The sequence below is a fragment of the Microtus pennsylvanicus genome, chromosome 17 (assembly GCF_037038515.1).
Source record: "Microtus pennsylvanicus isolate mMicPen1 chromosome 17, mMicPen1.hap1, whole genome shotgun sequence".
In the NCBI taxonomy this organism is placed as follows: Eukaryota; Metazoa; Chordata; class Mammalia; order Rodentia; family Cricetidae; genus Microtus; species Microtus pennsylvanicus.
The window spans coordinates 7,196,250-7,218,378 of record NC_134595.1 but is presented as its reverse complement, the minus strand read 5'-3'; the positions used below and the strand labels follow the sequence as shown (position 1 = coordinate 7,218,378).

The 22,129-nt window shown below is 38.5% G+C and overlaps 1 protein-coding gene across 31 annotated transcripts in view; it reads right to left on the bottom strand.

Moving 5' to 3' along the window:
- Positions 1–22,129, bottom strand: part of Map2 (microtubule associated protein 2) — a 264,833-nt gene that overhangs the window by 59,566 nt on the left and 183,138 nt on the right. For all 31 annotated transcript variants that reach the window (XM_075951221.1, XM_075951224.1, XM_075951222.1 and 28 more), the window contains one exon: positions 2,749–3,033. In XM_075951221.1, coding sequence (XP_075807336.1) covers positions 2,749–3,010 — 262 coding nt within the window. In that variant the 5' untranslated portion in view covers positions 3,011–3,033. The remainder of the gene's footprint in view (positions 1–2,748; positions 3,034–22,129) is intronic.

The following is a 22,129-nucleotide window of genomic DNA, read 5'->3' as shown; positions in this document are numbered from 1 at the left end:
GGCAGGAAGCATCTAGGCAAATGTAAAGAAATACAATTAAAATATCATTGCCTTCTAACACATCCTGATTTCCAATTCTGGTTTCAGTGCACAAGAACAAAGAGAAGTTGACCATGGATGTGCATTTTTAAAAAGGGTCAAAGCCCATACATGAAAAAGAATATTCAAGCAGTGCATGACAAAGTAGGGCACATGGCTGAGGGGGCCCAGTCTTAGGGAGACAGAGCTTCCATTCTTAATTCTGTTTATAGAGAGGTTACAAACTCAGGTAAAAGACTTGTGAAAATGAAGAGACAACCATAGCCAAGAAGGAAGCAAAAGAAACATTTTTGAGTCAAATAGAAATTTCCTGGTCACTACAATCTTAGCTGAGGACACTGAGGAGTGTTTTATTTGAACAGTTTTGTTTGTGAAGATTATATTTTATGGAATAAATGTGATATACTTCTACACTGTAGGTGAATTTAAAAAAAAGAGCTCTTTGGTCCTTCTTGAAATGCTCACCTCCAAATACACTGCCAGTTCCAATGAGGTTACCACCCTCATGGCATAGCCTTTTAAAAATGGCATATTTGAGATTTAGGAGTATTTGCATACACAGGTGATGATTCATAACACACATATTAAGGAAATTATCTATAAATCATGAAGGACAATAGCTTTTACTTTATTAAACTTGTTTGGGAAGAAGCTGATTGTTGATTTATCACTGGAGCATTTCTGGAAGTATAAGGAAAGCAAGTTTTCTATTATTCTATCTCTATAGCTTTCCACACTTCCACATCTCAGGGGCTCAGGAATTGGCCTGTTATTTTTTAGAAAAGGGGTAGTTTAAAAATCACACCATAGTTTAGGCTGAAAACATCACTATGGCAACCTACAGATGAAGATGTACCACCTCTGTCGCTGAAAGCACACATATGAATACTTAGAAATTGATTTCTCTAGGATAATACAGACTCATTTGATGCATATTGAGAGAATTGTACAATAAACACTGGATGTTCCTGACACCATCACACAAAAGAAATACTTGCGAGTGGGATCTAATATATATATTTTATCTTCTCAAGGAAGCTGGCAAGGACACACTGACCTGACAAATAGATTTTTCTGAGCTGTTAAATACTTCATTAAGATGACTGAATAAATAGGATATTGCATGATACGAGTTGTTCGTGGCTTGAACAAGCATACTATATACAGTAATTTTTTTCTATATTGCACTGTATTGCTCCATGGTAGTATATAAGGGTTGTGTGTTGAGTATCTCAGAGATATAGCTAGCCTGGCATGGTGGCTTATGCTTAGAACCCTGGCACTTGGGAAGCTGAGATAAGGGAATACCCTTGACTTTAAGTAGAGTACTGTATGCTGTATACTGGACTATACAGTAAGTTCAAGGACAGCTTGAGTGGTATCCTCCTCAAAAACAAAAACAAACACAAAAACGAACCAACAGGAGTGTAACAACAAAGGACTCTAATATCAGGGATGAAAGTATAGTTTTCAAGTTAATTTGAAAATGACTGTCTTTGCATTTGCCTGTTCATTTCATTGCTGGTCCAGCACACATGTATTGAACACTACAGCTATAAAGCCAGGGGCTGCAGGATGTGATGATAAGGACACCATTATCTCTTTCCTTCTTTCTAACCATGATGCTGTAGCTTGTCCTCATCCCCTTATGTCTCAAACCTATCAGAGTCCTTTCAGTGGGAAGTCCCACCCTCAGCAAGCTCCACTGTTTTCATCCAGAGATAAAAAAGTCCTGTTCAAGAGTGTCACCACCGCTGCTACTCACAATTATGTAACAGATATCAGGTCTTGGAACACTGGCTTTCTACACTCTATACTACTTTATAATCCTCACTGTAACCCTGAAAGGCAGGACTATTTTCATTTCATTTTCAGTCACAGCGTCTTATTAATAAGATGTATGTCTCCTTGGAGCACTACAAAGCTTCTGAATTTCCTGGTTCAGTCAAGAAATACATCCAATCTCTTTCCCCATTCTCATGGAATTCTGCAGAGTTTTCATGGAATTCCCAGAGGCTGTGTATCAGAGCAACTGCAGAGGATTCAACTTAGTGAAGAAGACGTACAGTCTTTAAGAGGGAGACAGCCTGTGCTAACGGTGAAACAGAACCGCCACAAGCTAATGGCTTCTGCAGTGTTTGGCAGGCAAAGCTACCCTGTACTTCAAAGAATACTTAGATTATCTTGGTATAAACCTGTGAATTTATTTGGCACCTCAGAAGATAGCTGGAAAAATTTTCCCTAAGTAAAAACAATCCCCTTTAAACATCGGCTTTCCATACTTCTCATTTGAAAGGCTGATGGGGTGCTTTGCACTGTTCTTTCTATAATAAAAAGAAATATGCCTCTCTAATCAAGCCCTTGGACTTAGTTACTTTCAATGTTACTTAAGCTAATAAGAAGAAAACAATTTTGCCTCAATAGGTTAAAATACTGACTGTTCATAGCAAGATATCCATGCATTGAGTATTTTGCCCATAAAAATTAGGGTAGTAAAAATTATGCTGAGAAACAATATCAAGACTACAACCAAGTCGGGGAAGTCATACTAACTGCCATGGTGCTTGGTGCGCGGCTTGCGAGGGCACTGATTCCTCCTAATAGGACTCTTGTCCTTGAGAAGTGACAGGACCAGCTGCTGCAAATTAATTCACTTGCAGAGCAACCCGACTACAAAGCATAAAGAAGTCCTTGTGGCCCCTCAGTTACCTGCTGTTTCTCTGTCAGCCGAGGTCAGCTCTCCATTGATCCCGTTCTCTTTGGTATCTGAATAGGTGCCCTGTGACCCGTGCTCCCCGAAGGCGCCCTCCTCCTCCTCTCTGTATGGAAATCCATTGGCGCTGCGGCTCAGCCCTTCCCCTGCCCCGCCTTGATCCTTCATCTCTGGAGGGTGAGCATGTGCAGCTGCCTCAGTCAGTGAGGCTGCCGTCCAGTGTGGCGCCTTCCCATCGTCCTTCCGCTCATCAGCCATCCTTCAGAGCTTTGTACTGTCTCCTGAAGACAGAAGTGTGTGTGTTAGTTATCACTTTGGGAGCAGTTTCCTGATCTAAAAACATCAGTGGCAAAATAGGGGAAATTTGAGGTCAAATCAAATTTCAAATTAAGGGGCTTGCTTTATTGATCACCATGCTTAAAAAAAAATAACAGATATTATTAATACAACAGCTTTCACATTTTCATTGTTTGTTTCAGAGCATTTCTGGAATGTTCCATGAAATCATATATATTCTCTAAACAAAATAAAACAGCATAAAAAGCACAGCCATGTCTCAGGACACATGTTAACCAATGTCTGATACCCATTCTAAATATTGAGCCATTAGGCAAAGCATTGTGCCCTGGGGGAATTCACAGTGTGAGAAAATTAAGTAGAAAAAGGCAGGAAGAGAAATGACTGGAGGAAATTTAGATTATCAGACCACACTTAACTACTCTTTAAAAACACAACTTTCAAGAGAACCAGGAAGAGAAAATGGCCAGCAATTACATTTTACTAGTATTTATGCCAAGCCAATTCGATAATTTTCTGAGTACTGTAACGTAATGAGTGAAGGTTACAGACTAAATTTTCCAACAAACACAATACCTATAATTAGAGAAAGTCTGACGTTTTTCTATAAGTACAAATCTTGCAGTTAAGAAATGAAAACGACAGTGTTAGAACTATGTTTTCTTTAATGACATCATTTCACTACTAAGTCAAGTAGGACCTGAAACGCTAGGGCATTGACGTGAGGGAGGAAGCTGTGAATTACAGCACAGGATGGATTCGCTGTGGAGGAGGCATTTTCTTAACCTTACGTGAATGGCAGATACCGGATGACCTTCTCTTTCTTACACGCGGATGCTAAGTTTAGAGACGAATCTGACAGGGTGAGTCACCTCTCAGTTTGCTGTAGTCTTATTGATGGCTTATTGTCCCCACACAGTGGGTGACAACATACGCAATGATTCTAATGGAAATGAGGAACATTTTTTTTTTTTTTGTAAAGAGTAACCAAAGTGAAGACTTCCAAACAAACAAAGGCAGTGTTAGGAAGAATCTACTTCTTGCTCCCAGCTCTTATAGATCCCACATTTAAATTAAGCTGTTATGGAAGCAAACTTTCCTACCAGATTTCTAAGAAGCACGTATAGTTTACTGAATTTATATTTATTATTTGTGTGTGTGCATACGAGCACACGTGTGCCGGGGTGTTCATGTGTATGTCAGAGGACAACTTTATGGGGTCGCTGAAACCTCCCCTTCCACTTGATGTGGGTTCTGGGTACTGAACTGAAGTCATCAGGCTGGTTCCGTTGGCTAACAAGCACTTTCAGCTGCTGAACCATCTTGCTAGCCCTGCTTCTGAACTCACTGCTTTTCTTTGCTTTTGACGCATATCAAAACCACAAAAACCAGAAATGAGACAAGTTAATGAGTCCATTCGTCTATCTGATTCTAACACCAGAGTGCCTCCAAATTTGTTTCCAAAGTATTCTGTTTATCATTTATAAAATCTCATTTAAGCAACATATACAGAGCTTAGATTTAAAAATGTGGATTGAAGGATTCATGAACAAACCAGGAGTATCTATATTGCATACAATGTGCAAAGAACTTAGTATACCAAAGAGTTTTTTCCCAACAATTCCTAGTTTCACTGATTACAAAATTAAAGCAAACAACGCAAAGAAAACATTAGTAGTTACATTTGTTATGGTTATAATTACCCCACCATTTATTAAACCACCAGTAATTACATGTAATCATTTTAGAGATGAAGTGAATCATCCAGATTCAAATAGCCACATTCTGGATACAGAGCTGCCTTCCATAGCACCTGAGTCTTTCTGTGGCTCAATATCTTACTATTCCTGATTTGTGTGTGTGTGTGTGCGTGCACACACACACACACACACATGTGCACATGTGAGCACAGAATAAATAGTGAATACAGAAAAAAACTTACAGGAAGAAGTCTGGGCTTTTCTCATGTATTGTTTTAAAGAAAAAAAATAGGCTTTGTGTCCTATATGCTTTCAGTTCTGTAGAGAAACCGAATGGGTAGTATAGCGTTTCCACAATTCATCTTTATAAGTTTTCAAATTCTGAACATCTTTTAATAATATGACACATTATAGTTAATAAAACAATTATCAATACATTATTAGCTAGTGTAGTGCCCAGTATTGGTTTGTCTGTTTCTTGGTTCTAGCTAAGATACTGTACTATATTTAATTTCCATCTCTAGGTTCCTCTAAGACTTCTGGGTTGAAGAGTACTACTCAAATAAATCATACAGTTGCACTCCATTGAAAATGTCTGGTTTTTTAATGACTAGTTCTGGTTTACATATTTGTGAAGGAAATAGCAGATAAAATGCTCATCTAGGTGGAGGATGTTCTAGTTCACATGTGTGCACACCTTGAGCCTTCTCAGAGCTCCTTCCTAATCCACTGGGCATTTCCATTTCAGAGTGATATGACAATACACAGGGGCTGTTTCCTGATATCCTATACACCAGCGTGTGTAAGATGATCTGAGAAAGGCTTAGGTCTGTAGTGTACGCTCAACTCTGGAAGCCAAGACTTTATTTCTTAGGAATGAAATTTAATGTAGAAACAAAGGACAAATATCTGTGGTTAGGCATTTGTCTCTGTAATGGGTGTGGATAGGTAAGTGCAGCATCCACAGAGTCCAGAAGAGGGCATCAGATCCTTGAGAACTGGGTCACATGTGGTTGGGAACTGCAGTCTGGGTGCTCAGAACCAACTTGAGTTCTCTGTGGAAGCACTATACACTTTTGCTCTTTAAAACAAAACAAAACAAAATAAAGTCCAAAAATAAATAAAAAACAACAACAAAAAAACCTCTAAACAAAAACTTATCAATCGTTCCAGCACATCTGATCTGGGAGCTCTTGAGAGTCAAAGCAATACACCAGGATGATAACAACTCACAACACTCAGATACATTTGCCTGTGTCTCATCTCTCACTCCAGGGCTCTCTGGAACAAACTTGCCAGTGAACAAAACCCTCACCTTTAACTACCAGACCAACATCTAAACAGACACATGCTTGTCAGTGGTCATCCACTCAAAGACTCACATCATTTGCTTTTAAACATTTACAGTAGAAATGTTTTAAAATTTAGGAACTTTTAAAATTAATAAAAAACTAATTTTGGAAGAAGAGTTGCATAAGCACACAAATTTCACTTAATACCACATAAATCAAAATCCTAGGCTAGAAAGCATGACCTGACTGCATGAAAAGTTGCAGGGTGCTCGGACATCACTTCCTAAGTCTGAAATGTGTGTAGTCTGCCTATTAAGTGTCAGCTCTCATTGTGTGACAGAAAATATGATTAGAAAAGGGTGTTGCTGCTTTGGAGGAAAAAAGCTTCTTGCATCAAAGGAGACACTATTTGATCATGCTTATTAATATTCCCAACTGATTATTAAAGTAGGATGATGCATTTTACTTAAATTCCAAAAGCAATTTTGGGGTCACACTTGTACTTGTGTTTCAAGTTGCCAAGAGCTGGACTTGTGATGGTTAACCTTGATTGTTAATCTGATACAGTTGGAAAGATGGGACTTCATTTAAGGAACTACTTTCATAAAACTGGCCCGTGGCCATGTTTGTGGGATAACTTGATTGCTAACTGATGTCAAGTTCACTGTGAGCAGTGCAACCCCAGGTCAGGTGGATGTGCACTGTGTAAGAAAGATGGCGGAGGTAAAGCAAGCCAATAAGCAGCATCCATCCATGTTTTCTGCTTTAATTTGTCCCTGCTTCCAGGTTCCTGCCTCTGCTTTTCTTGATGGACTGTTAGCTGTAAGATGAAATAAACACTTTCCCCCTCAAGTTGCTTTTGCTCAGTATTTTATCACAACAAGGAAAACCAAAGTAGGTAGCAAGGAAATAGCTTGGCGAAAAAACTAAATACTATGGAAAAACTCAATTCATGACTTCAAGGCAAGTGTATTCCAATGTTCAATTACATAGACTTTTTTAAGTCTAACGTTTTAATTAATGTATGACCTTGCAAAGTAATTTTGTAGCTTATGGGTTGGTCTGCCCATTATCAGTGCTTACTGATACTGAACAAAGCCTTACAACATTATCTTATATTTCAATATATATTTTAACATTTTTCTAGGTTTAAGGTTACACTCTAACTTTCAAAACTTGATCAGTTTTCTCAAGTATGTGTCTGAATGTATAAAAGGATTCATAATTTTGTGTCTGTGAAAAAATAATTAAAGTTAGCCACAAGTAGCCCAAATATCTGTCTCTAAATATGAGAAACTATTATTTAAATATTGTTTTATTACATTATTGACCCTTGCAGTAAGGGTCTGTACAATGAGATAACTTACATTGAATTAGAAATAAAATAATAAATTTTGCTTATGTCTGATCATTCTTAGTCGAGCAGACTGTTTGTACATTCTCACATTCCATTTGTCAGGAGTGTAATGTTCTTTTCTAACTCCCCAGTTCTAAGTTCTTGCTATTGGCTCTTTATTATTACTAGTTGACAACATTTATCAAATCTTTTCTGAAATCAAGTAGGAGCTCTATAACAAGCAAATAACTATTGTCACCACGACCTTCCAACTTTGATTTCTATGAGAAAGCCACATTGTTCCCTCCACAACGAAGCTCTATGCATGTACACAAAGTTCAGGAGATACAAACAGAATCAATTAGTCCTTCCTATAGAGAAGTTTCTGCAAAACATCAATAATTTAGATTGTTGTGATAGATTATAGATGGAGACACTCTACCAGAAAAATGTGCTTTCTAGAAAAATTTTTAGTTTTAAAATATATTTTTGTTCATCTTTCCTGTAATATTCTTTTAATCATTTTCCACACAGATGACAACTTTTGACAAATGCCCAATGAGTTCTATTAGTGATGCAGGGTAACAGGCTTTGTTCTCCATAAAACTAGATGTGCACATTCAGATCCACTTCACATCTCAGCTGCTTTAAACTACACAGTGTTTTCCTGTCCCTCCATCTATCGTCAGAAGGCCAGATCCTGAACATGAAAAAGATTCGGTGTACACTTTGATGATTCCTGCATTACTTGTTCTTTAGAAAAAGTAAAAAAAAAAGCAATGTTTAAATGTATGAAAGCATGTTTCCTTAGTGCATATGCCCTCTGGTCATACAGAAATGAGAAAGCAGTGTATAGCCGTCATATTGCCTCCATTGCTTAAGGAGAAATATGAAAATGAAATGGCAGAAGAAATCTTCTAGACAGTTCTGACATCTTTCTGAGTTACCAATGACTATTTTATTTAAAAAAAAATTAAGGCTAAGATTCAAATCAAGATACATTTTATAGAAAAAGAACCCACTTTCTTATTTTTCTACCCACCTGCTTAATAATTTGTAATTTTCCCTTACTCTCCTTTCCAAGTGTGAAAGATATACCTAACCAATACATTACAGGATACATTACCATAAAGTGGGTTTCAAATATTTGTTTACTGTTGATTGAGTTAGTCCTCAACTGCCAACCACGAGGCAAACATGAGGTGAAAGGTTCCATTAGAGATGAATGTTTGGTCACCATCAGCTCAAGAGAAAAGAGTGAATTTGAAGCTGTGGAGAGTGGTGTAGGATATGCAACTCACGTTCCAACTCCATCTAAAGCACATGTAGTAGAACAAATGAAGAGATCTAAGCAAGACCAAGTAGTCCGAGCATATGAGGTTAGAAATATCCCCACAATAAAGTTTCACAACCCATCTCAGAAAAAGTCTTCAAATTATGAAAATGAAATACTCATAGGTTATCAACCATTTCAATGTATCGTCAAGTATTTTTAACACAGCACATCCAAAATAGATGCAGTAAATCAGTTTTTGAAGGACTGAGCTTGCAAAGAAGTATTTTACCCAGTGACCGTGACCGAGCTTGAAGACTGGTGTTTTTGGACAAGCTGGTTGTTCAGGAGAGAGCAGTGAAGGGCAAAATTGCAGAGAAGAAACATCACTGCAGAGTCACTGAAGTAAAGGGGAGGGCAAGTATGCTGTCAGGTCATATTACTAGTCTTACAAAGAGATGTGCCGTTCAGGTCCATTGCCCAGAACTTTTATGGTGCATTCACGGAATCTGATCATGAGCTAGACTGTTTCTATTCTACCTTAGAGGAAATAAGGTAGTTTTTAACTTTTACATAATGCTACTTGAAAGAGGCAGAAATACCTTGAAGGAATTTTCTGTTTTAAAATTGACCCTCTTCTATGACAAGACAACTAGTTCATGTTGTAAAAGGATGGTCAGACTATGAAGCATATTAAAATTGCTATTAAGGTGTTTATTTTGCCTAATTGTTGGCATTTACTAGTGTGTCATTAAACTATACTTGTTTAACTTTCTTTACCGATTGGAAATGAATGAGGTGATGCTAGTGGGAACATCTGGTAGTAATTCTGAACGTGTCCTGATAATTCAGATGCACATGCTGAAAGTGATGAAGTAGCCTAGAACTTTCCTTTAGGATTCCTAAATAAACGTGCTTCATTGCTTGTCCTTGGGTTAAATTTTGGAAAGATAACATTTAGCCATCAAACATAGTTATTAGCAGGCAGCATTAAATACTGTCAAAAAGTGGCAAAAGAAGAAGTTGAGAGAAAATCAGCCTACAAACCACAATCCCAGCGAACTTAGACAACACTGAGGACTCTAAGAGATACTTACATAGATCTAATCTACATGGGAAGTAGAAAAAGACAAGATCTCCTGAGTAAATTGTGAGCATGGGGATCTTGGGGAGGGTTGAATGGGTGAGGGAAGAGGCAGGGAGGGGAGCAGATAAAAATGTAGAGCTCAATAAAAATCAATAAAAAAGAAATCTAAAAGAGAAAAGTCTAAAGGAAAAGTATAGTATGCATCAGACAGAGACAGACAACCTCAGTTTTTATAGTGTCGTTGGTACAGGTGTTTCTAGGGCATTCTCTTTGAGACATTCTACCCTGTCATCATGAAGTATGCAATTCAATCAAAACAAAGGGCATATAATTTTGTGCTGCCACTTCTCTAGAAGGGAACAAGAGAACCAAACAACCAGTTTAGCGACAGAACTAAGCACATAAACCCTGCTACTCCTTTCATGGAGGCTCAACTATGTTTTGTATAGCCACTACCCATCCCAGCAGCAACCACACAACAGAAATGCCGCTTGGTCTCTAAAAGTATCATAATTTTTTTGTAGCACATATATCTTTGTGTATTCTGTGGGTGTTCCTAAATTTAAGTATTTGCTGATAAATGGCTTAAAATCCCAAGTTTCTGCCCTTTGTTTGCCATGTAAAATCAAAGGTATTGTTCATAATGACATGAAAAAAATGAAGTTGAAAACCTAGGTATTTGTTTTAAATCTTTTCTGCCTTTCACAGACTGAATATAGAATACCTAAAATTTTATCTCATGACTCATTCTTCATCACACATCATGCTAATTAAAAATTAATATAAAGAACGTTAGTGGGCACGGAAGATATTAACTCTGCTGATGATGGACATGGAATATAAAACCTCCCAGTGTTAGGTTATTGTTAAGCCTGGATAATACAAATGAGTCATAATTCTAAGCAGGCCGGAAATTCAGTAAATGCTGCCTCACCAGCCAATGTAACCCATCATCCCAAGCTTAATAAGGATTTTTCTACTGTGAAATACAGCATATATTTAACAACTGTGTAACACACACATCCAGGCCCTTTCAGATATTATACATTCAGAAGATCAAGTACCTCTCGAAAATAAATATATCAAATGCCATAGTATAGAACTCTAGCTCTAATACTCATAGTTAATTAAGAACTTACACTTAGATGCTAGAGAAGTACTGAGATAAGCAATAGATTCCCCAACAAGAAAGCTAAGATGGAACCATGGTTCTACTTACTAAATGTCAATTCACACATAGAACCAAACCTGCAGGTTAGTTTTGTAACTCTGCAATGAACTACTGGAGCGATGAGCAGGTAAGATTTGATCCCTATGTCAGTACTGCTAATGTTGAAGTTCGATCGTCATGACCTTACTAATGTTTTTAAACTAGCATAAGTCTAACTATGCTATGATATGAAGCTTCAGATGGAAATTGTAAATTGGACTTTTGAAAGTAGATGATTTTATTTCAAAGATACCCAGCATCAATTGTGATCCAAGGACTGTCAGACTTTGTTGAGTATCACATAACAAAATACTGTAAAAATCAAATCTCCTCTGGGCACAGATTGGATGAAAATGGTATAGAATAACAGATATCCCAAAGGAGGTTTATAAGCCATGGGCGTTAAATCACAATGGGATGACAAACCCTTAGCTCCTCATGAGGAGAAGGCATTGACTGCTTCTAGAAGTTGCTACCATCAAAAAGAACGTCAGCACCTAAGGATAAATTGCACTGGGCCTTTCTGTTCTGGAGGTTATGGCATATGTAATCTTAGAGGCCATGTTATTTAGGATGAAATGAGATGCTTAGCTTAAAAACAAGATTCTAAAAGTTGGAGAAGGAAATGACAGTTCTTAAAAAAAGGAAAAATAACAAGTCATGTAAGCTTGCCAATAAAAATGCTTTAGAACATAAATTCAAAGTCTGGAAACTTTAGGGTTTTCATGAGTTGGATCTCTGAGCCCCACTCTCATCGTTAGGTCTTAGTTTGCCTTAAAAAAACCTCAATTCTTTGACAATTTCATACACATATGTAATTAATCATACTCTCTTACATCCTCGTTTACTTTCCTCCTATGCCTTCAAGCCCAGCTTTCCTCTACCAGTCCCTTTCTTAGATTCATGACTTTTGGGTTGGTTTAGTTTAATCAGAGTGATCTATATGACTGACTATCGATTAAAACTACATTGTGGAGCCTGCTGGGATCATAGTGACTAAACAACAAAGGCAGGGGCTCTGCCCCTCCCTGTAAAATAGTTAAAACACTCTATCAGATAGTTCATCATCCACAGATAGTGCTCCCAAGCCCCTCCTGTGCCCAGGCATAGTTGTCTACGGGCTTGCCCACTCCTATGCAGAGCCGGGCATCTGCAGCTGCTGTGAGCTCCTGGCTGTAATGATTGTATTTTGCTCAAAAGTGGCATTTTGCAGTTCGTCTTCCTGTATCTTTCCTCCTACATTCTTGTAGTTCCATCTTCTGCAGCATCCACGGAGCCTCAGAGAGGACAGCATAAATGTTTCGTTTAGGACTGAGTACCCAACTATTGTTTATGCTTAGCATCTTGTGAAATTTATGAATTTCTGCATTTATTGACAGTCACTGGAAAGTGAGGCCTCTTTGGTTAAGGCTGAGTAGAATTTGTCTAAATACAACTATAAATATTTGGAAAGCAGTTTGAAGCTGTGCTAATTTAGCTAACCAACCTATTAAGTTCCCTACTAAGGCCTATGCCTCCATCTGTCATGGGTTTCTGATCAGGCTCACAGTACTAGACATGAATTTTCTCCTGGAGAGTAGGCTTCAAATCCAAATAGAGACTTATTGGTTACCCCTTCAAAATTAGTGCCACTAGTTCACATGTGGGCATACCATGCATGGCAGGGTTGGATTGTAGTTCATTAGAGTTCATGGGTAAGTCAGCCCATTGACACCCTTTCTTCCTTTCCCAGTAGCCTTCAGAGGACGTTTGGTCCCTGTGAAATCTAGCCAGCACAAAGGAAGTCCCCACAGAAGTTTTAATTTGATTTATCTATAACATGCAACAAAGGTGTGCAGCATCTTCTGCAATGAGGTCTTACATATAGTTCTGTTGGGTGACCAAAAGGACTGTCAGGGGCCTATATTGCTGGGAAGTGTCTGGAGCTTCTATAGTCAATTAAAAAGGTGATATCCCAATAGGGCATTTTTGCTTAGTAATCCATTAGGAACAGCTTTTTAAAATATTTTAAAAATATAAGTTGCATTTTAAAATTTAAATTTAAGATAGCCGTCTTTTGATGACTAAGTCTCCGACATGTGAATGAAATTTTTCTTCTAAAATGCTAAGATTAATATCTTCTTCCATGTTCCTCTTTTTGGGTCTGGCACGAGCAAGGAACTCAGAACCGCGAGGGGTGCACCCACACACTGAGACAATGGGGATGTTCTATCTGAACTCACCAAGGCCAGCTGGCCTGGGGCTGAAAAAGCATGGGATAAAACTGGACTCGCTGAACATAGAGGACAATGAGGACTACTGAGAACTCAAGAACAATGGCAATGGGTTTTGATCTTAAAGCACGTACTGGCTTTGTGGGAGCCAAGGCAGTTTGGATGCTCACCTTACTAGACCTGGATGGAGGTAGGTGGTCCTTTGACTTCCCACAGGGCAGGGAACCCTGATCGCGCTTGGGCTGATGAGGGAGGGGGACTTGATTGGGGGAGGGGGAGGGAAATGGGAGGCGGTGGCGGGGAAGAGTCAGAAATCTTTAATAAATAAATAAATAAAATATCTTCTTCCATACCTAGTGGTGTAACCAGGTGCAGGCCACCATCGGTCAGAGAATTTGCTCTTTGAATGTTTTGAAATACATACATTTGTTGTCAGTGTCGAAAACCTTTATGATGGCCCCTCTCATGACAGGCAGTGCCTGAATTTAAAGCATGATAGGACTTAGCAGAAGATTGGCCTGGAAACTTAAAGGGAGACCTTTGATGCCCAATCCAGCCCGTGCCTTTGATTTGCCTTTTAAAACTGAGGTTGGGGAACAATTTTTGGAAAGACTCCCTAATGGGCACTTTCCCAGTATTCTCATTACACTATTCTTCACTCGAGGCTGGAAGTTTTTCACTGTTCCATCTGGCTCCGTCACTAGGCTGTAAGTTCCTAATGGGAAGGCTGTATTTAATTCTGGCACCTGGTCCACTGGCACAAGGGAGGCTAAAAGACACGTGTGTACTGATGAATGAAGACAGGACAGATGTAAAGACAGATAGTTTTCTCTAGTCCAGAAGTAAAGGGAGACATAGGAAAGTGAGGCTAACAGGCGAAGACAAAATCATAAGGTATGCACTAAGCCACACCCAACCTCTGTCTGAAGGCACTCAGCATCCGTGAACGATGTGGAAGAAGGAGTTGGCTTATTCGGGTTTATTATATAGAATGTTGGAGTAATAATGGACCAATGAATTGTGAACTGGAGGAAGACATGGCTAAGCATAGAGCTTTCAGAGACAGCTGTTTTAGAAAAAAATGGACCTGAAGGATGACGTGTGCTTGAAATGCAAATGGGCTGAATTCTCTGTGAGGAGCAAAACTAACAATTAATTAACAAAGTCGAACCTCAAATTGCTATAACCTGTTGAACAGATTTTTTTTTACAAAATTGTAAACTAATGTCTTCATTTTTAACTGTCCATTTTTATATAAGTTATATAGTATATAAGTTATATAGTATATTCTTTCATACTATGCTGAAGGGTATTTTTCTTATTAAATTTTAAGTAATATTCCAATGTTCTGATGAGCTCTGATTCACTAAAATTTATTATGGAATGTTTTAGTGTTTAGTGAGCTCTATAGTTTTTAAATTGCTGTTCAGTGTAATTCTGATGAGGCTATTGTGAATGTCATTTGTTTCCAGATGTGAGAGCATGTCAAATCTGCATGTAGACAGACATGGTCAGAACTGCACGCCAACAGTAAGGCATTGGAGCGAGGGGATAAAGGTTGTGAGTACAGTAAGAGACAGCTCAGAGGCCACGGAACTGGATCTTTTTTTTTAAACGAACTAATTTACAAATTACTTAAATGAGATTCTGTTGACGTGTTCATTTAATTTATTTTAAGATTGCTATCAATGTGGTTATTATGCTTTCCAGAATTTATTCAATAAACATTCACTGCTTTCCAGCTTTACACCAGAAATTCTGCTATGCCTCAGGAATAAAACTCTGATTAAGGTTTGGGCTCTCCCCATAAACAGCTCACACTCAGTTGAGGAAGTTGGACGAGTCTGAAGTCTTCCATCAGAGTCAATGCAGTAAAGAGAATGAACAGGTGCCAAAGAATTAGCAGTCTTCTAAGTCTCTGTTAGCAAAAATAGCTATAGGAATAAACTAGTTAGTTCATATATATTTACATATGGTATATACATATACATTAGAGAACACACATTTTAATAGATGCAAAACCATGACATCAGTGGTGCATTAAACCCAGCTAGTGATAGTAGACACTGAATCCTAGAAAGGTAAAGTATAAGCCAAGTAAAAGGAAAGTTTGAGTTATATAATACAGCAAATCCTTTTATTTCTTATTTGTTATGGGTTTGGGGCAGGCTATGTGCTATGGTGCGCTTGCTGCTGGCTATAATTGTGACTCACAGAAATTCTGAGCTAAGTTGAAAGTTGCCTTGCTTACTACATTAGTGAGTCTAGTCTGAAAGGGAAGCTATAAAATTCTTATCATTTGGAATTCCCTCACTACTCAGGTCGGATCCAAATGGGTCAGCCTTCACATACAGTTTGACTTTTCTCTTTGAACAGACATGTCTTTGTACCCTGGAGTGAATCCTAGAAACAAGGTCAATTTTTATGGCTGGCTACTTGCATTCCGTCAAACTTCTGAAGCGACAGAATGTGACATAAAATATTGAAAACCCCCGGGCATGAAATGTATATAATTAGTCCAAGGTTATGAGATGGTAAATATTTTCAAATAAATGAAAAAAGTACAATTAATTTCTCTACAGACAACTATTTCTATCTTATATGTAACAGTCCATTTAATTATAGGCATCTATGTAGCAAAATAATAAAAAATCTGACCAGGACTCGGATGTTATTCAATGGTAGACTGCCTACTCAAGCGCCACACCCTGGGTTCAGTGACCAACACTACAGAACACCCCCCAAAAGACAGAATAAAGAAATATAAAATTATAATACACACTTCTAGAAAGAAACAAACACTATAAAGAAATAAATTATCTTCTAATAGACAACATGCTCCACTAGCTTTTTATTAAACACAACCAACGTTAACATTTCATCAGGAAACTAACTATGAGAAAGGAGAGGAGCTTGAGGCTTTTAGGGGCAAGAACGAGTGCCAACTGAGGCTGGTAGGATTCCTTTGGCAGGTTAAAGATAGGATTGGTGACAGAACTGCTGGACAGGGAAACTCGGGTCCTCACGCTTGTGTGACAATCTTTCTCTCCAGCTGCCTAAACAATCTTCATTGTCAAGGATGTGTTGGGGTGGTGACCTCAGGAGAAACGGATGTGATGTTGCTATCTATGAAAATGCAAAAGGATGCTCTGTTAAACAGGAGAGAGTGTTGTGGGGCAACGATGTTCATGAAGGACGAGAGTGTGTTGTGGGCATGGAAGTCCCAGGGCAAGACTGAGCTTCCTGTGTGTGAGGCTGGCTAAGACAACAGTAGAGTTCTATGAGAACTGTTTCAAAGACAGTTTGGTCAAGAGTTTAGATTTATTTCAAAATATAAAAGCTTCTCATAGGGCAGAGTTAACCTTCAAAAGCTCACATTGCTAACTATGTGGAAAAGAGAGGAGGTCATAGTGTAGCAATGACGGAAACCAAGTGTTCAGCTTGGAGCCCCTTGCAGCTATCGTGAGACATGATGGTGACTCTCACGATAACATGCTAAGGAAGCCTAACAGAAAATGCTGGATTCCTGATGCCAGGCTCATTACCTGGAGGATGGACGTCCCACAGTTGAAAATGACAAGGGAAAGAATAAGGCTAAATATGTTCTCTCCAAGCACAAATATTTCACTTTGTGTTTTCATTTGCAGAACTGGAGATTGAAGGTAGGGATTCATGTATGTGAGGCAAGAACTTTATCACTGACTGTAGTTCAGCCATTTACACATGTTTTATATCATATAAATATAGTTACCCCACTCTACCATAAGAATATTATATTTGTAAATACATATGAAATTTCTTGTTTCTACAGAGGTTTTTTGAAAAATGTGCCTGTCTTTGTGCTCTGTTCCAATAGTATTTTCTTAGTATATAAAGAAAATCCATTATGCAAGCCTGTGTGACATTTAATATATTCATGTGTGCACATGACACTGCAATTTGACAATTTCTCTTGGTATGTCAACAAAGTTTCCTTGAAAAGTCTTATTTACCTAAACAAGACTCACTATAATTGTAAATATAAATCCCAAGTCAAGACCCATGGAGACTTACCTAAATACTAGTCTCTGGTACCAAGAACTTACAGAGCCATTGTATCATGTTACCCTTTGCTCTTCATTCAGGATTATTACTGGATCTTGCCTCATGCTCTGCTCACAGTGAGTTTAAATGACTCAGGCTCTGGCACCCGCTCACTGAAGCATTTGCTTTAGTGAACTCTCAATTTTTCTTACAGAGATTACAACTGCCTCTGAATCAAACTGTCTCCGGTAGCAATTACTGAACACACCTGGAATCCTTGAAGTTCATTAAAAATCAGTGCAGGTGGGTGCAAAAGGAGTAGAAGAAAATTACCAGACATTATCACGGTTAGCTACGCCATCACACTTCTTAGGAGAAAAGCTTTGACAGGCTAGCCCGGAAGCGTCAGCCTCCAACTTCAACCATGTGGTTTTTACTCATTGCTTCTTGAACTTCTCACAGTTTGAAGCGCCAATTTGTCTTTCTTCATTGACTTAGCAAATATCTGAGTCTCTTGGGTTTTCTCTATTTTGAATGCTCTCTAGGGCCACGTTCATGTGATTAAAGCACTACCAAGCCTCAGAGGGCAAAGAAATTTTAACTGTCAAGAAAGAAATAGTGATTACACCCTGACTGTGAATCCCCAGAATTCCATAGTCAGAGGAAAGTAACACTGACAGAATTCATTATTAACAAATAGCTTATTTAATAGAATACTGAGGTGACAGAATTGCTTTCATACAACATTGAAACAATACTGTGATGGATAGCATTATGTCAGTTTGACACTAGCTAGACCTATCTGAAAGGAGGGAACCCTACTGGAAAAAATGTCTCCATAAGCTCCAACTACAGGGCATTTTCTTAGTTAGCAATTGATGCGGAGGGTCCGGCCCATGGTGGGTGGTGCCATCCCTAGGCTGTTAGTCCAGGCTTCTATTAGAAAGCAGGCTGAGCAAGCCATGAGGAACAAGGCAGTAGGCAACATTCTTCCATGGCCTCTGCATCAGTTCCCGCCTCCAGGTTCCTGTTCTCACTGCTTTTGATGATGAACTGTGATATGGAACTGTGAGTGAAGTAAACCCTTCCCTCCCCAAGTTGTTTTTGGTCATGATCTTTTATCAAAGAAGCAGTAACCCTAGCTAAGACAAATATCAACTTCCTACAAAAAACTGGATCTAGTGGCACTTGCCATGTATTAATTACCATCTAAATACATAGTACTGATGCAACAAATGCAAAATATGACTGGAGACTTCATGTGATTATGTGGGAGGTCATCAAGATACATAAAACCTTTACTTTTTTAAGTATATTTTTTAAATAGTATGGGTGTTTTCCTCAATATTTTAACTTTAATCTATTTTTCTTAAAAACACACAATCCTATTAAATTCAAAGTGTTTATATTTGATGCTACAATTCATAGTTATAACAATGAATTTTGTATAATAACCAAAGCGCAAATATTTATTCATTCTACAATGAAGTTTTGAAAATTATGATTAAACTAATTCCCTTAACAAAAAAGTTATTGTAGTAAGTGAACAATACCAGACATCAGAGATTATTAGCTGTTGTTTTTTGGAAACACTATATCAATATATAAAGAACATTTTAAAGAAACATATCAGCTTACTGTTGTAAGAACTAACTTTGATGGACTGATTTGCCTATGACACTTACTATTCTAACATGATACAGGAATTATGATTCACTACTGTATCTCCATAGTGTGACTGACATCTGGTTTTGTCACCACGTAAGCTCTTTGACCCATGTATACAAAGGTCCTGCTTCATAGGTTTCTAGTAGAACCAGCAGTTTACAGAACCCTTTCCTCTTCATTCTGAGCACTTAGAGTGTCCTTTGCCCAGAAGACCGAGAAAAAGGCGTATGAGTGGAAACACAGTCCTGGCCTGCATCCACCTGCCATGCACTTCTCCTTGGTCTCTGCCATCCCACCAACTGATTATAGATGACGATGATGCACAATCACAAATGGCAGGAGCCTGGGCCTCTGCTTGACTACAAAGAAGACTTCCTACCCCAAGCAGTACTGTTGAGTGAGGCCAAAACAAAGCTATGACCAAGTTCCAGAACTCCTTCTTGAAGCATTAGGTAATCTGACTAACATACTTGGCCTGATAGAAATATAATGCATTTTTGATTCACTTTAGACAAAAATTCATGTGTGTATGTGTGTGTGTGTGTGCGCACGTATATGCTAGTGGCAACAAGACCAGAAGAGAGTATCAGATCCCCCGAATGAGCTACATCTTGCTATGTAAGCAGTGGGGACCTTGAGCTCTTGATTATCCTGCCTCTGTCTCCCAAAGGCTGGGATTACAGCAGTGTCCCTCCATGTCTAGAAAATGTAACTTGTAAAGAAGTTGTTTCTTTTATTTGTAGAGATTATAATAGGATGCAACATTTACAAAGGATGAGACCAAGAACAGCGACAGGATTAAAAGGAACACTTAAGTCACTCTCTGCAGGTGTCTGGCTGCACAGCCAATCCTCACAGCCACTGGAAGAGCCGTGGGGACTGGCGTGGGAGGCGTGAGAGAGCAAACTGGAGGAGAGGGCATTCCTATGATGTGTGCTCCTCTACTCTCGGGTGCAAGCACAGACGGTCCATCCTTTTGGTGGGTTCTTCTAGAGCATGTGCCACACGGAGGATGGAATTTGCAGTCATTTTCCTAGGAGCACAAGGCATTTTGACATTTTCCCAAGGGCATGGCAAAATACACCCACTTTTTAAAGTGAGGGGAAGACTGAACACTTCCACACGCCAGTCTCTGTGACCCTTATCCCTGCCCTCCTTATTGCTTTAGGTGGCTCTTGGTTTTGCTAATCTATCTTACATGTAACAATGTAACATTTTTCTGTCTTTTAGCACATCCTGTTCCCTTAATAATAATATATGATATAATAATAACAAAATAAAAATAATATCCTGCAGTCTCAAAATGCCAGCCAGTGTCATCCCTTTTTCTCTTTTTGTTAGGGAACACTAGGAATATACTCTATCTCCTATCTAAAACAACAACACACCCACAGACACACACAAACATACACTCACACACTACACTCCTTGTCTTTATGTAGAGGAAGAGTTATTGACAGTCATGTAAAATAATCCAGAAAGAAGAAAGGAAGCTGAGGAGTCTCAGAGAAAACTGTGGCCTTGGCTCATATTCAGCTCCTGCCTTTAGAGTCTCATGATGTCCGTATCAGTGCCTGCCCTTAGACTAAGAAGTATGCTATAGGCTAGATGTAGATTGTGTCTCTCAGGGGCTCATATATTGAAAATTTCTCCCATTGTGAAATTTAAAGAGAAGAAACTTAAATCTTTCTAACGTTTCAACAGTGGGATTAGTTAAATGAACTAGAGTTATATGGGTAGAGACCCCATAAATAAATTACTAGTTGTTTTGTGTGAAGTGGAAGAGAGACGAGAGGATATATACACATGCATTCTCTCCAATGTAAGGACACCATTGTCTCATGACCTTGCCAGATTATGGCCTAGACCTTCGACCAATTATTATCCAAAATAAACCTTATTTACAAGGTGCTTTGCTTCTGTAACAAAAATGTTCTAATAAAAGGCTGCTCAGGAACCTACAATAATCTTACTGATTAAGCAAAACTATACCCTTTTCATTATGATCTAAGATCTATATTGGCTGAGAGAGGTTTCCAATATTGGACAGCAAATGTCTGAGTACAAACATCTAGCAGTACTGAATGGTCATACCCACAGCTAGCTTCCCTATTTAATAAAATAATTAATTGGATAATAAGTATTGCTAGACCACCATAGCTTTTAAAATTATTTACTTTTTTATTCCTTCATTTGTGTGTGTGTGCACATGAGTGTGTATACACTCAACATACTTCATTACATGTGTGAAAACCAGTAGACAACAGGCAAGAGTTGATTTTCTGCCTCTACCCTGTCAGTTGTGGGAATGGAACTCAAGTTGTGGGGCACAGAGGCAAGCATGTACACTCAACTGAGCCTTCTCAGCTATCCCTGACCACTATTCACTTACTCAAACATTAGACTCTGTGCTTGTCAGCACCAAATGTTTTCTTTTCCTATTTCTCTTCAGCCAAACTGTTAAAAGACAATCCTTAACCGCAGCAGTCTTTTTACGGCAGGTGGTGCCCACCTCTGCCTCTAGAACTCCAGTCCAAACAATCTGCTTAGGACTGCTGAGGAAGCAGAAGAATGTGTGTGTGTGACTCAGCCTGGTAAGTAGGAGGACTGTCATTGTTATTTTAACTCCTGGCAGAAGATGTGGGCAACTCTTCTTTTCCTTGTCCCCAGATAACTAAGTAGAGATCCCTCTTTAAAACCTCAGCCAGGCTTAGGTCTTGCTCAAGAAGAGCAGAGTACAATAGGTTTTGATAAAAGTCCCGTCAGACATCCCAAAGTTACCAGTCAACTTTATTTTTAGAATGCATAATCTACCTTGAAAACTGTCTCCATAGAATGCATGAACAATCTTTGAGAGGTAGTGATCAGTGCAAGCCAAGGTACTTATTTTCAGAGAAGATGGCAAAAATACCCGGTTCTCATTCTCTTTCTGTTAGCTGTTGGCACATGTGACCCCTACTGTTTGTTTTTCTGTTGCCAAGTATTCTCGACAATATAAATAGTCATCAAGTGCAAATCCTAGTTTTAAAACTAAAAACATCAACCTCTTATATGAAACAATTTTTAAAAGATAAACTCCCTTCAATTAAGAAAAAATACAAAGTTTCAGAAGGAATGTACAATCTAAGTTATGTTGAATTGTGGCAGATAAAAATATTTATCTAGGTAAAAGACTTAAAGAACAATACATATTTTATATTCTTCAAATATTTTTCTCATGTCCATCTGTCTAGCTTATTCCTAAGTTTTCTATGTAGTTTAGGATTTTTTGGATCATA